The sequence below is a fragment of the Podarcis pityusensis genome (assembly GCF_964106645.2).
Source record: "Podarcis pityusensis genome assembly, chromosome: 3".
Taxonomy (NCBI): Eukaryota; Metazoa; Chordata; class Lepidosauria; order Squamata; family Lacertidae; genus Podarcis; species Podarcis pityusensis.
In genome coordinates, this window is record NC_138026.1 from 50,733,946 (window position 1) to 50,748,833 (window position 14,888).

The window sequence follows — 14,888 nt, forward strand, 5'->3', positions numbered from 1 at the left end:
GAGGTCACAAAGCATGCCGTGATTCCAGTAATAGCAACTACTCAGCCTGGGCTCATGCATCAGTGGATCGATCTGCAGTAATCCTTGACCTTTGGACTTGTGAAACAGCTTTCTTAGAAAATAAATGGCAGGTGTATATATATATTCACACATTATTTTTAAAAACCAACCAATCTGAGCTCCTGTTACATTCGATATTTTTTAAAATTAAAATTATTTCTCATCCTTGTTCCCAAAGTTGCCCAGGGCTCTCTCTGTGTGTTGGACTATTCAAACCAACTATACTTGCAAACAGCGATCGTTAGCCTTTTTGGAATACAGTATTTGATATCCCCCTTCCCCCAGTCATCTTATGTAGCTCTAATAGCTATAATGTATCTGAAAAACTTAAATTAATTGGTTTGGATATTTTCCAGGGCTATCATATTTCAGAGACTAAAAGTGTGAGATGTGACAAAATCCAAGGCAAATATCAGACTAATGTTTCATTGATTTTCAGTGGGCTTACTCTAAGTATCACTTTAATCTGAATGCTCCATTGTTATAAAATGAATATGAAGCTGATTTTCTAAATTATACTCCATTTTTATCATCTAAAACGCAGTACTGCAAAAGAACTTGCATTACAAAACATTTTATCTTGAAGCATTTTAACTCTCCTGTTCCACAGCCCATCCAGCCCTTCCTTTATAGAAATTAAGGTCCCTCTTTCCAAAAGTCCCATCCCCAGAATGGCTAAGCCACATAAAACATAGCTGACTAAATTAGCAAATAAGAGAGAGAGGTGAAATAGGGAAAGTTAACTTTTTTAAAAAAATAGAGAGAAATTATCGTTCTTTTTTTTAAAAAAAACCACCTACATATTTTGCTTTAAATCTATTTTCAGCTTTTGAATAGTTACTTCGAAGCATATCAACATGCATTGGACTCAGAAGAAAGATTTGCTTTGGCCCAAGTTGTAACAGACATCATGTACAGACGCCCTCGATTTGATTTCCATCTTGGGTATTTTGTGAACATCTATAAAGATGAGTGTGCTTGCCTTGAGCTTCACCTACAGCTGGTGAGAGGTGTACTGAACAAACAGGTTAGTGGACTCTTTGAGTTATTTATTTATTATTTTTAATCTGTTTTCTTACATTTATATCCCACCTTTTCTGCTACATGAGGCTTGTGTTTTTATTTATTTGGTTTTTAGATAGATAACCAACGTGAATATAACCACAGGATTTGGCGTGATGGTCCCAAAGGTGGCACCTGTGAATTTGGTTTCCCCCCATATATAACTGCAAAACAATTAATTGCTATTAATAACACCCCGTGAGTAATGTCTCTCTCTCTTTATCATATGATGCAAGTACTGTATTATAAGGGAGCCCATCTTTAACTTGCTCAGTCAGAATCTTCCACAAAAAGTCACTCTGTTATCCCTTTGAATTAAAGTGAGGTTGGTGCAGATAAGCTAATCAAACTGTAAATGAGTAATGTTAAGCCAAATGAACAAACGTGGCTTTTCCAAATGAAGATTTTATTGACAACATTGCAAAGGGAGGTTTACAAAGGAATTCAGCTCCCCAACCACACCCCACATTACTCCTTTAAACTATGGAGGTTTGAAGGAGAAGCAGGAAGGACAGCTGGGAATGCACCTTCCTCACCAAACCGCCCATCCCACTCCCCATTGACCTTGCCAAACCTCCCCTTAGACCCCTCCACTGTTGAGGGAAGGCCAAGAACATGAGCAACATAGGGGAGAAATATTTTCTCACATTTGTCTCCTACTGACTAGCAATGGTAGCAAATAACAGCAGGATGGAAAGGAGATATTCTCTCCTTCACTTCCACCTCTTCGGTGGCAGCAGCAGGACAAAGAAACAAAGGAGAGAAGGCCTTCCTATCCTTCATCCTGCTGTTGCTGTCACTGCCACTAACAGGAGGAAGGGGTGACAGGTGAGGTGGGCAGTGGCAGCAGAGTATGGCAGTTGCTGAGGTGGTTTCCTGTCCTGTCCTGCCTGTTCCTTTGTTGCTCACCCGAGATAGCCACCACCCATGCTGCTAACTCACTTGGCTTGTCAGCCTGCTCTGCCTGCCTGAGCTGCTCACCTGCAGTGCAGTTTGCATGGTTCCCCATGATGACATTCTTACATTGTCATTATATACTAGGATACAGAATGATTTATAAATGGAGAATATGTATTTATGCAGTTTACATAAAACACTCGGTATGTAAAGGTTTGCATGGAATGTATCAGATTTCAGGTTAGATTAAACAAAACTATCATTTGTCCTATTAGGCTCCTTGAAAACAAAAGTTATTTCTCGTAATGTAATGATTCTATCCTTTCAGAATGCTTTTTAATTTTGTTTTTGTTTTTAAAGTTCGGCTTTGAAGAACATTTATTTGCTCGAGTTCCACCCTTCCCTTGGCCTAGTATCTTTAGTTCCTAAAGCTCTGGGTCATATCCTTCAGGAGTTCCAGCAGAGTTGTAGGCCAAAGACAGCCAGGGAGGCAATTAATCTGGAAAAACATGTACTTCAACTTGCCCTGGACACTTGGCTGACCATGGAGCAGCCAGAGTCTTTCTATGGCTCTCAAATTCAGAAAGATGTACGTATGTCTTCTACATTCTAAATCTGTGGTGATTTTGTCTTGTTTTTAAATAATTCAGGCTATGATATACATTCTTACCTGAAAGTAAGTGCCCTTTTATTTAATGGGACTTTCTTTCAAGGAGACATAGGACTCTGCTATTAGTCATCTCTGTTGCAGACTCTACACATTCATGTCAGTTAAAATGGACTGATCTGTTGATATGGTCTACAAATCTTCTTTCTCTTGTTGACACAGTCAACTAAAAGTTTCAATACAAACTTTTAAGGATTTTATGCTTGTGAGATGGACAAATTCAATGGCACCCATGTGATCTAAGATTAAACACTCACGTATTAGCTAGTAGAGAACAATAACAGTTATCAACCCATCTAGGAGCTCAGAGAACCCTTATTGTTCTTCTTTAGCTTCAATGGAATCTTCTAGCTAATCCCTTTCACCAATACACATAGGCCTTCTCCATTTCAGTGTCAATTAAACCATTATATTTAACAGCCTTAACTTGTCATCTGAACCTGGGCTCATGGTTTGATACGACAATTAAGCAACAACAATATTTTTACTGACTGTTGAAAGGAAGTGTATGTCCCCCATAGTTATTCACAGACGTTCTGGTTGAAGATCCTTGTCTTGTAAGAGAGATTGCTATGTCAGCACTGAAATCAGCAGAAGAGGGAAAGCAGAAACAGGGGAAAGAAAAGCAAGCTTTTATTCTGAACATCTTCTCAAGGCTCCTTGAACTTCTAACCCTCCGCCATCGATTGATAGAGGCAGCAGTAGAAAGTGCACAGCTGCAGAGGTAAAGTAATGGGCACATGGGATGGCAATATTGAAATCCCAATGAAGAAGGATTGAAAGTAACCATTAAGGCTTTTGTGCAGCAGGGTTTTTTCCCCTGCTCTTGGGGTATGTAGGTTAAAATGCATATCCAGTGTGCCATAATATTGGGACTCTTGTTGACATTTAGGACTCTCCTCTCGTCAGTCCCTCCAAACCACTATTTCAGTTATGCCGCCTTTATTCCACCAGGATGGGGAACCCCTTTCAGCCCAAGGACTGCATTCTCTTCTGGGCAACTGTTTGGGACCCACATGTCAGTGGTGGGCGGGGCCAGAGCAATGAATGTGAATTTTACCTTTGTAGAATAGGCTACTTTCCACACCACCCACCCACTCTTCCATCTAGGCAAGCAAGAAGCACGATCAGAGTTCAATGACACATTCCAGCCAAGCAAAAACAGTCAAGGAGTGTGTAAAGCATAGCAAGTGTGGGTCCTGAGGGTCAGACAGAGATGTCCCCCAGCCCTGAGATTCCCCATCCCTGTTTTATACCCACGGTCAGATTGCCCACTGTCTCCCACACCTATTGAGACACAGAATGATTCTTAAACTCCATAATCAATAGTGCACAGTTGCTGGCAAACAAAATTTCTGTTTCTAGCAAAGCAAGAGTTGCCAGCAAGGGTGTCCCTGACAGTGGGTAAAGAAACATTGCAAAGTTAGATGTATGTGTTCTTTTCCTTTTAGACTCTACAAAGAATTTGCAGGAGAAATGGGCTTTGATGAGTTCCATTTATACTTAAGGCCCGTGTACTTTGAATTTGCAACTCACAAAGAGAAAGCAGACCAGCCCTCACCAATATTTGTTACTTCTCTTCTAGAGCATCATGACAGTAGTGTGGATAGGTAAACCAGAGCTTTATGGGTATTTTGGCACATTTTCCTCTTCTTTTGATCAGCCCCAAACGCAACATATCTAGGTCCAAATGATGTGGAAATAGAACAGCTATTCTTTCTTAAAACTTTCCAAATTGATCTTCTTTCTAAGCATTGTCATAAAGTGTGACTGGAGCTTCTGTTGTTTTAATTCACCCTTTTCAATATTAGTATTTTAAAAATAAAAAGCTAGTATAATTTCACAAAAGAAAAGTGCATACAGTATAAGGAGTGAAATCAAATCCCCTCCCCCGCCACCGCCACCGCCAAATTCAATGCAGCTCATCTATTTCAGGGTTTCTGAGGCACCAGTGTTTATTAACACAAACTGCTGAAGGTTTATTCCATGAAAGAGACCATAGCTGCCATTCTTCTCCGGTAGTATTTCTTACAGGCTGGGATGTGGATACTCCATAAGCATACAGATATATTGGGGGCCAAGTATTCACATTTATACTTAAGGTCTGATTAACTTTGCCCAGTTAATCATCCAGCCCAGCTCAGTTGTAGCATAACTCTCTCTCAGTCTACTCTGCATATTTGTACTGTATTCTCAATAGGCCCAGCCCTCCTAGATTTGCAAAATTGCAATGACTCTATGTCCCCTGGCTTCTATACGGGGGGGGGGGGGGGGTAGAAGAGTACTGTAATTAAACAAATGGCTTTTGCAGTTATTTGTAACCAATCACAAACTAGCAGAATGTTTGATTTAGCACAAGTGCATTTCAGAAATTTGTTGTGACTTTCAGAAACAGATTTCTTTAAATCTATACAAAGAAATATGTCACACATCTCCAATGTTTCCCTTGTGAGACAGTCAACCCCTCTATTTATTTTAAATATATACTGCTTTTATGTCGGCCAGCATTTGGAAATGTGTCTGATTTTATTTGTCTGTTTGTTTAATTTATATCCCGGCCTTACTTCCAAAGAAGTCCACTTTGTAGTGGTATAATTGGAGACAGGGGCTTAGATCCTAACTAAGCTTCTGCTGGCAGGAACATCCCATGAGTGGAGTTCTGTTTACAGGACACGCCAACTTTCACTGACCGCTTCCCCTTTGCTCTTTGAAAATTTACTCTGCAGGTGCTGGAAGACTCTCTGAAGAAGCATGACAAACAGAACCAGGAGCCCTTCAGTTCACACAAGGGTAGTTAGGATCCAAGTCATGTTCTGTAGATAAGATTAAAAATATTTGTAATAAAAAATGTGAATAAGAAGCAAGCACAGCACTTTCCCTTTTCATTTATTTACATTTCTACGTTCATGAATGCTTGCATATTGGTTTGTGTAATTTAGAAATATTTACCTCTTGCAGATATATTCCATCCAGCTTAATGTTAAACATCCATGATATTGACAATCAAATTGGAAAATTTAGCTTTCGTACAAGAGACAGCATTCTTCAGGTGACTGAATTATTTCCCCCCAGTAATTCTCAATACTGTACAACCACAATGAATACATTTTATTCCTTCCCTTCCTATAAATTTTCTTTTGTCTTGCACCAGAAGTTATTTGAGAACCAGCAGTGTTCTGGGTTGTCATTTTTAATGTAACTGTACCCTGACTATCTCAGTCACTGTAAATCAGGTAAGGGGGATCTACACTGTGCGTAAATTACATTGTAGATGCACCATTTCTAAGTTGAAGTACCTAATTATAGCCATTCAACAAATTTAAAAAAAATGAAAGGAACACAATGAAATATATTTCAACATTCCTTTTTGTTTTCCTGGACTTTCCTTCTCATGATTCACCTGGGAATGTACCTGATCTGCAATAGTATGGGGGAGGAAATAAGTATAAAATATGTACTGAAACATTTAAAAGGTGAAGCTACCTCTTCTTCAACATTTCCTCCAAATATTCTGATGAACATTGCTACTTTATTTCATATTCAACTCCATGTGGCATCCAATTTTACTATTGGGGGCTGTGAATGCACTATACATTTAAAGTGCATTTTCATTCCTGTTAAAGAATCCTGACAACTGTGGTTTACCCTTCACAGAGCTATACAGCTCTCAGTATCTTTTGCTACCTTCAGCTCCCAGTATAAAAGTATACTGTATATGCAACCTTATATTGCACTTAATTATGGTTCTAGATCTATGCAGAATAAAATCCTGTATCTGAATGCAAGTGAAAAGATTTCAGTGAGTCTAAGAATAAGTACATCTATATCAAGAGAAAACTGTGTAACTTCATGTTACGGTTATTATATGAGTCCTAATAGTTTTTATCTTAATTCTTCAGCTGTTACTGAAGTCTCATGGACTAGAAAATCTTCAGATTGCTCTTGCCTGCCAAGTCACTCATAAAAACACACTGCTTGTTGCTGTTCAACAGGCTGCATTTTGCCCCATGATGCAGCCCTCACGGACTCTGGATATGAAGGTTTGCATTTTCTCCCTCTCTCCAACTATACATGGAAAGCAGTTGTGTAACTTTTTCTTACTTTTTGAAATGAAAATCACCCACCAGAGGCTACAGTTGGAAGGTGAGTGGGGAAGGTATATGTAACCCTTCCCCTATAGGCTACTACATTCCTGAGAATCGTCCTGTCATGTTGTCAAGATCCAAGTTTGGGGCAAGTACTCTTTGGTGAGAATCCAAGCAGAGATTTAAATCACACAATATGCAGCAAAGTAAAGCACAGAAGTATAGGCCATTAGACCTTTAAAACATGTCTTTCCAAGTGAGTACCCTATTCACCCAGCATAGGAAAAGACCACACATTTAGTAAGTTAACAATTGTTTACGTACGAGCTCTCTAAAGGTCAGGTTCATGTGCTTTTCCATGCATCAGTTAGAAATGTTGCACTGGCAGTAAAACTTAGTTCCAAATGGTGAAAGGTCCTAAATTATTGGTATAAGAATTTAAGAATGGCTTGTGAGAGCCATGCGGTCTGAGCTGGAGCAACTAGCTCAAACCTCTTTACACGTTGAGTTTCTCAGGTAGACAGAGAGAGGAACAAAGACTTGATTACCTAGTTCCTCCCAAGGTGAGCTAATCATGGCAGGATAGCTTACTCTATGCTCTTAACCCCTTAATGCATTAATTAGACCAGCAATTTGGTTATATGAGGCGGTTTATCCCACAACAAGAACCATTAGGTAATGGGCAGTGGTGTAAGTCTGTGTAAAAGGAAATGTGTGTCTTTAATGTTTCAGGAAGGAGGTCTAAGTCTGAGGAGTCAGAGCAGTTCAGCAAGTAGAAGTTCTATGGTTGGAACTGAAACAGAAGACCAGTTTCTGGCCACAGCACCACTGGTTTTGCATTCCATTCGACATTTTGCAGCAGGACGCAGCATTTTAAAAAGGTAGGTTGATAGTATAATGGGCTGCAGGGTGTTTTCCATGTATGTACACACGCATGTTTCAATGCACACGGCTCTTTCTTTCATTCTCACCCTGAGGCTACAGTTCTAAGCATTCTTACTAGGATGCAAGAACCACTGATATCTTCATGTTCCTGCCTCTTCCAGCACTTTCAAAGACCGCCATTCCCATAGCTTATGCCATGCACATATATCCATTGACATGATCCCACAATGTTGCAGTTTGGCTCAATCCATACAAGTATTCATTTACAATCTCATGGATATTTTTACCAGCTTTTTTTGCTCTCCCCTTTCTGGCTGGGCAAGGAATGGATGAGAAATTAATTTATTTTATGTCCTGCCATTCCTCAAAGGACCTCTATAATACTGTACTGGGGACACCCTACATAATAGGTCCTGCCCATACTGTTGGAATATGTATACACCTTCAGCTACAGAGGTGGTGTTGGATCACATTACGGGAAATAAGTGTTTTATTGTTAGAAAGAAGCCACAGCTGACAGATAGTATTTACAAAGTCACTATATTTACAATAAGCATGGATTCCTTAGTTAAAGTCAGTCTGTTTAATCATGGCATAAATACTAAATGTTTATAAAGTGTAGATATGAGGTAAATATTATTTCTTCAACTATGTTGTTTGCCTGTTAACAGGAAAATGTCAGTATTTCTACCTTCAGGATAACATTATTGCTCATTCTCCAGGCCTCGAGAAGCTTTTGTCTCAATTCAGTTGGAGAAACAGGGTCCACGGGACATGATGCTGAACACGTTCATTCAAAAGAAACAAATCCTGGGGACTAGAATGCAAAATCCTGTAAGTGTGCCAGGAAATCATCTCGGAATTTACATACATTTTGTTGTATGTGTTTTCAGACTAACGCTTAGTGAACTTTTTGGCTTCAGAATCAGTGCACTCCCAAATGTTTGGGAGTTGTTTAAAAACACACACACAATATTAGAAGCTCAACTGGAGTGTATTGTGGAAACTCAGCCTAATATAAACCAGCATGCTTTGGCACAAAAAAAGTGGAAGCAGCTAGCAAGGGATGCGAAAAAAGAATTTGAGGACCACATTGCTAAATATATTGAGGCCAACAATAAGTTATTTAAATACATTACAGGGAGGTGGCTGGATGACAAGGAAGTCAAAGATGTGCTAAAGGAGGATTAGGAGATTGCAAAAAATCTGACTGAATTATTTGCAACAGAAAATATAGGGAACAATGTTTGAAAAGGGGAGTCTGAGAAACTGAGGCAGATAGTGGCGATAAGAGATGAATTTTTAGGCCTGAAAAAGGGCGATCACACACATCAATAGGAAGGAGCAACTTCCCTATGAAGAGAGGTTGCAGCATTTGACTTTTTGAATACACAACTTTCCATTGACGTGTGTCTTTGTAAGATAATATATATGCATAATTATGTAAAACTGGAAATCTTATGTAAAAAAAGGAAATGGTATAATTTGTTGCAGGAGGAAGTTGAAAAAGTCAAAAGAGAAGTTATTGTTGAATACTGCCATAAGTAAGTACACAAAATCTATACAGCATATCTCCCCCAAAGGCTAGTGAAGGTGGTTTGTATGAATGTATGTAAAAAGTTTATTTTCCTATTCTCACTGCAGGCTGATGCTATATTATATTGGTACGATGTGGACATTTCAATAATGGGGAGACAAAGCCAAACAGTCTGTCCTTCGATCAGCTAGAAAATAGAAGAGAGTAATGTCCAAACCTATAAGTAAAAAACAAAGAGCCTGCCAAAATGTAACAAAGCAAAACACAAACAACATAAATAATACTAAAATAATTTCAACAGGGCCAGTTGGGAAGTAAAAGCAATCATGCTTCAGGCAGTTTCTGCAAATAAACTGCCTATATAAGAACAATTGTAATAATCTGGGTCACAGCAGTTGTTAGACAGTCCATTATGTTCTGGGAAGGGGGAAGAGAGGGAGGGAGGGAGGGAGAGTGCTACCATTTATTCTTCCCTAACATTGAAAATACAATGTATTTTATACAACACATTTTGTCCATTCATGAGCAAGAGAGCACTAAGAAATTGCGAAGTTTCTTCTGTGCTAATATTTATAATTTGGATATGTCCTTTACATTTCAGTGAAAGGAAACAATAAAGCAGGGAAACTGGTTCTTCAGATATGAGCACTATAGTGTTTTGCTAATGCTAAACTTTGGTACCATTTTAGGATGAACCATCGTATATCACAATACTCTCTTCGAAGTCAGATCATTGCTTATTACAACAGTTTAAAATCTATGCTAGATGATTTCCCCAGCGTGAGAGACAAATACTTCATGATTGGGTTACCGCAAGAGAAGAAAGAAAAACAAGAATTAAAAGAAAAGCCTGAAGATGATCCCAGGTATGTAAATACTCTAAGCTGCTTGTTTATAGAATTCCATATCATGTTGTTTTGCTAATTGGGGACAGTGGGATTACTGCTGCTAGCCAATAGTTTATTTCTTTCTGGCTATTAGATAGATATAATCCCATTAGAGAAAAAGGCAGAGTATAAATAAATTAACAACAACAACCCTGTGGGGTAGGTTAGGCGGAGAGACAGTGACAGGCCCAAGCTTCATGGCAGAATGGGAATTTTAACCTGGCCTCCCCAATTCTAGTTCAGCATTCTAATCACTACACCTGTTTGGAAAGGTCAAAGGATATGAGGGTAAGCTTATAAAGAGAGGGAGAATCATGTGAATAAAGCCTATAAGTGTTATCTTCAAAGTGGGATTAGAAGCCCACCTCCCTTCCCCTGTTAGACGGAGAGGTAGCTTAGGAGGCTGCTATTTGGTTTGCTTGTTTTATCATATTTTCCTTTAGAAACTTGGAGCATCTTGTGGGGCCTTCTGCTGTCTCTCGTCTAATCACTTTATCAATTCCACACCACCTCAGTTTCCACACTGCTGAGCCTATTTTTGCCACTGTTGTGTTGTGGGCCACTTGGGAGAAATTTGTGTAAAAAGGCACCACTTAATGTAGTAATTATAAAATTATGGTTATATAGGTTATATTTCTTGTTTTTATATATGAATGTATCACATGCAGCAAACGAGAAACAACTGTATAGCTATTGTGCAAAAATACCTGTTGAGTGCCACAGAACATTGCGACGTGATTGTGCAAGTAATTCACTTTCCTCCCAAAACAACTCAGGTCATTCCAGACACGGCCTCGTGGTTTGCTGTCCACAGATGGACGGTCCTTCTTGAATCTGTGGTTCATCCCTCACCCTTCTGAAATCCTATCTGTGTTTAAAATGCTACCAGAGAAGGTTTGTACGCTATAGTCCTGAAGAAAACTCTTGTCAATCAAACTGTATAGATCATGGTGGTCTAACATGCTGCCCTTGATTCTTTTTTTGGTGGCCCCCTAGCAACATTTGGCGCCCCTCCCAGTCCTTGCACTGCCTTCCCAAGCTGGGTAAGTGAGGCATTGTGATTTGGGAAGGAGGTGTGAGGGCTCTGACAGGTCCTTTCTAAAGCCTAGTTAGCACTTTTTGAGCATGGGGAAGAAGATGGAAGGGCTCTAGGACCCTGCCAGAGCCTCGTGCCTCTTTCCCAATGCCCTGTCCTGCACTTATCCAACTTTGAGAAGGCAGCAAATTTGGCCTTGCTCCCCGCCTGTTCGCCCAACAAGGCAGTGTACAGCTCGCGGCTTCTGTGTTGAAGTACTCCTGTGGCCCACTTGGTATGAAAGGTTGGTCTGCCCTGGTTTAGATTAACCTGGTACTGGTCTCTTTTGTCATGTTGCCATATTGTGCTGCTGTTGAAATATTATTAGGGGCTGGATCCAGAGGAAAGTGTGCTATAGGGGCCTTAGAATGTACCAAGGATTCTGCTGGACTAGGGAATATGGGAGGATTTCTGAAAACTGGGAGGAGGACATTTCCATGAATGGGGCGTTCCATTCGCAGAAGTACCTCCCTCCCTTTTCTCCAGTCCCTTGCACCACAACCTTTACTCCCGAAGCAGCCGACAATTAAAATCCACACAAAGATAAGAGGCTGTATGAGTCGCAGAGTTACAGGGTTGCAGTGGCAGAGGAGACTTGCCCAGAATCTAGCAGAAGCACCCTGTATGAACAGAGTTGCATGCAGTTTGGGCCCATCCCCCCACCCTTGCAGTGTCCTGTGTAGCCTTTGGTTTCAACCCAATGTAATTAGGAGTGTGTGGTTAGGCAAAGATTGGTCTCTTCTACCCATGGCGATTAGTAAAACACTTGGTAAAACAATTCAAGTTCTCTCCAGTGGGAGAGAGGATTCCAGGGGGGAATGGGTGATCACCAGCTGTCCAGCAGCCATGGTGGAGAGAGCCTTCTGAACTCCATCAGCTGCCTGAGGCATGGTAACAGTTGTAAGAGGGAGGAACTTAAGACCTTAAAACTGAAAACCCCACTCATTTCTTGAATATTAGATGTTCTATTGCTATATGATGAGATACATGGGAGGGAGGCAGCTACAAAATTAACCCCTAAGCAAAAACTGGTCCTCTCCAGTGGTAATCCCAAAATCTACCAACTCAAGTGGACTGCCTCTTTTGTCTAATGGCAGAACTATCCTTGAATGAAATAAATATAGAAAGCCTATGGGATATTAGTAATATTTTCTGGAAGGGATTTTGAACTGTTAGTAAAGGTAGCAGTCCAATCTAGACACTCCCTTGAGGTGTTTTCAGATGAGGCCTCAATATTGCCAATGGGTTGTTGGCAACCATTTCTTTTAACTTATTGGATTTCCCCCAGAAATAGGGGGGAAATGATTAAATGGGGGTGGGGGCAAGCTGGTGTTTTGATGTTGATGATGTTGTGTGATGCTGCAGTGCATGAGAAGCACTGATCCAGGCCCATGCAGAGCTTGCCTAAGGCCCAGGGCAAGAGTCTTGAGTTACAAACTCAAACAAAAAAAGCACCTGGTCCCTGGTGGGGCCCCCCAGCCAGCTTAGCCCTCTGAGGCCCAGGGCAAGTGTACCTGGCTGCCCCCCTCCCCTGTGTGGGCCTGCACTGATCCCACAATTAATACCCATTAGATTGCAAATAACAGCTGCTGCTTTCAGTTTGTGATTGCTAAATGGCTAATTGATTATGATTTGTGTTTAATTTTTGAAAGATTTTTCTCCCTGTATTTCCTTCCCTTTTCCATAGACTGGCTTCAGAGCCCTGAGACAGACACTGCAAATTGTTGCAGCTTTTCACGACATTATTTCCTACATTTTCAGCTTTGCACAGCTAGGAAATGCAACAGGCTGCCTTGATTATGTGTGTCCTCCTGACCATCTCACTGCAGAATGGGGAGGGACTGAATGGATTGGTTAGTAACAGATGTTCTTCTTTGAAACAGATAATGAATGTAAGGGCAAGTTTGAAATGCGCTGTTCAAAGGAATACTTTGGGTATAGATGTCTTAAATCAGAAACTGCACATTTATGCTTAACATCTGTGATTTTCTCTCTCTTTCTCTCCCTCTCCCTCTCTCTGTGTGTGTACATACACACATACACACACACACACACACACACACACACACTATTTTCAAATTAAGAGCTTCTGGTTTGGGAAATATTTCCTCAAATCATATTGACTGGTGATCCAGTCATGTATGGGTTTTCCTGGAGCGGGGGGGGGGGGGCGTTTCTTTCCCTCACACATTTGACACAGTTAAAGTTAAACATTTCTGGGTTTTTGTGGTAAATATTCTTACTTGATTGTCTTTGATGCTCTATGAGACTGTAATCTGATATCCGTGAGATTTACTGCTGAGTGAAACATCTTCAGCTGAATTGTCAGATGTTCTAAAGAAGGACATCCAGTTCATTGAAACAAAAGATGGGCAGGGAGGCGTTTTCTGGGCCCATATTTAAACTACAAACACCTGTACAGGCCTAATTTAATGAAAAGGTACTATACATTTGCTATTATGTATTCTGTTGGATCTTGTTCACAAACCAAATTATTCAATCAAATAATGTTTTAACTGTCTGCTGAAATGGTTATATTGCATGGCTTGCTGGTAGCTGAGATTCATAAGCTGGCTTTTGTCAGAGTTTTCTCTAGAATGGAACATGGTTGTATTTTACCTGTTCTTAGGTTATGCCTGACTGTGTGTGTGCATCCATGCCCATGAGTGGATATATGCATGCATGTTTAGACTCATGATCTTTGCGCATGTTTGCACTAGGGTGTGACATACACGCTGCTGATGTTGATTGTGTGGGTTGCTTTCAAGAAGTAAGGAGCAAAGTAATGTTTCTATAAGAAACTAGGCAACTTTCTCTGCAATGGTTAAAAATAGATTGTGTGTGCATTCTGATCCTATCCTTGGCTGTAATTACAAGGGCTAAGCCAGTTTGCCTCCTTGGATTTATTGCCATCCTTGGGACTGTAGGGACTGAGCTCCTGTTGTCCCAAAGCCACCATTGCCTCCCATAGGTTTCAGCTTGGACTGAAATTAAATGGGTAGAAGCATTGGATGTAAGAATGAAATAAATAAGGCAAATAAATGCCAGGATATTTTATTTATGCCTGCTGTTGGGATTCTAGGAATTGAGCTCCAAGACCTGCAGAAAAAAATAGACAATCTTCATAGTCCCTCAGATCCAAAGAAAGTGGCCCAGATGCTGAGCATGCACAGAGAAGTTACACTTCTGCAATTTGAGGCAGCTGTTAGACATTCTGTGCGGTAAGAGATTAGCATAGTTCAAAAATAAGGATGTTGATTCAAGTTGGGGGAAATGTCAAAAGGAAGGATCTGGCAGGTGTTTTCTTTAAGGCTGAAACTACACATTATGAGAAGTTGTGTATCACTTTCCCCTGACTCTTTAAATTTCTTTTAACCAAAAGCTGTCATATGAAGCTGTGGATTTAAATAGAGGAGGGGAGATGCACAGAGGCTGCCTATTCCCCGCGCCCCGCCCCCCCCCCCCGGCCATTTGCTCCACTCAAAAGTAGCTCCCTGCTGTTTTCCCATTTATTTGAGAAAACATACAAGTACCACTATCTTTTCCCCTGCCAGCTAAAAAGCAGCTGGGGGCAGGGGCAAATTTTTTGAGGACAAAAATGGCAGTGAAAAAGAGTTACGCAACCTGTCTTTCTTCCCTGCCCCATCATTCCTTCATTTAAATTTGCAGCTTCTTGAGTTTGCTTTTAGTTGTCTTTTTTATATATATATTAGCTGGGGAAAGTTGCACATGA

The 14,888-nt window shown here is 40.4% G+C and overlaps 1 protein-coding gene across 4 annotated transcripts in view; it reads left to right on the forward strand.

Annotated features, from left to right (window-relative positions):
• The window catches only part of LOC308473366 (uncharacterized protein), a 61,076-nt gene that overhangs the window by 21,820 nt on the left and 24,368 nt on the right, over nucleotides 1-14,888 (forward strand). For all 4 annotated transcript variants that reach the window (XM_080998804.1, XM_080998805.1, XM_080998806.1 and 1 more), the window contains 15 exons: nucleotides 4-131; nucleotides 887-1,087; nucleotides 1,199-1,320; nucleotides 2,380-2,608; nucleotides 3,208-3,410; nucleotides 4,138-4,296; nucleotides 5,645-5,735; nucleotides 6,586-6,726; nucleotides 7,504-7,652; nucleotides 8,379-8,490; nucleotides 9,151-9,200; nucleotides 9,883-10,059; nucleotides 10,857-10,974; nucleotides 12,843-13,008; nucleotides 14,238-14,376. In XM_080998804.1, the coding sequence (XP_080854930.1) occupies nucleotides 4-131; nucleotides 887-1,087; nucleotides 1,199-1,320; nucleotides 2,380-2,608; nucleotides 3,208-3,410; nucleotides 4,138-4,296; nucleotides 5,645-5,735; nucleotides 6,586-6,726; nucleotides 7,504-7,652; nucleotides 8,379-8,490; nucleotides 9,151-9,200; nucleotides 9,883-10,059; nucleotides 10,857-10,974; nucleotides 12,843-13,008; nucleotides 14,238-14,376 (2,185 nt within the window). The remainder of the gene's footprint in view (nucleotides 1-3; nucleotides 132-886; nucleotides 1,088-1,198; nucleotides 1,321-2,379; nucleotides 2,609-3,207; nucleotides 3,411-4,137; nucleotides 4,297-5,644; nucleotides 5,736-6,585; nucleotides 6,727-7,503; nucleotides 7,653-8,378; nucleotides 8,491-9,150; nucleotides 9,201-9,882; nucleotides 10,060-10,856; nucleotides 10,975-12,842; nucleotides 13,009-14,237; nucleotides 14,377-14,888) is intronic.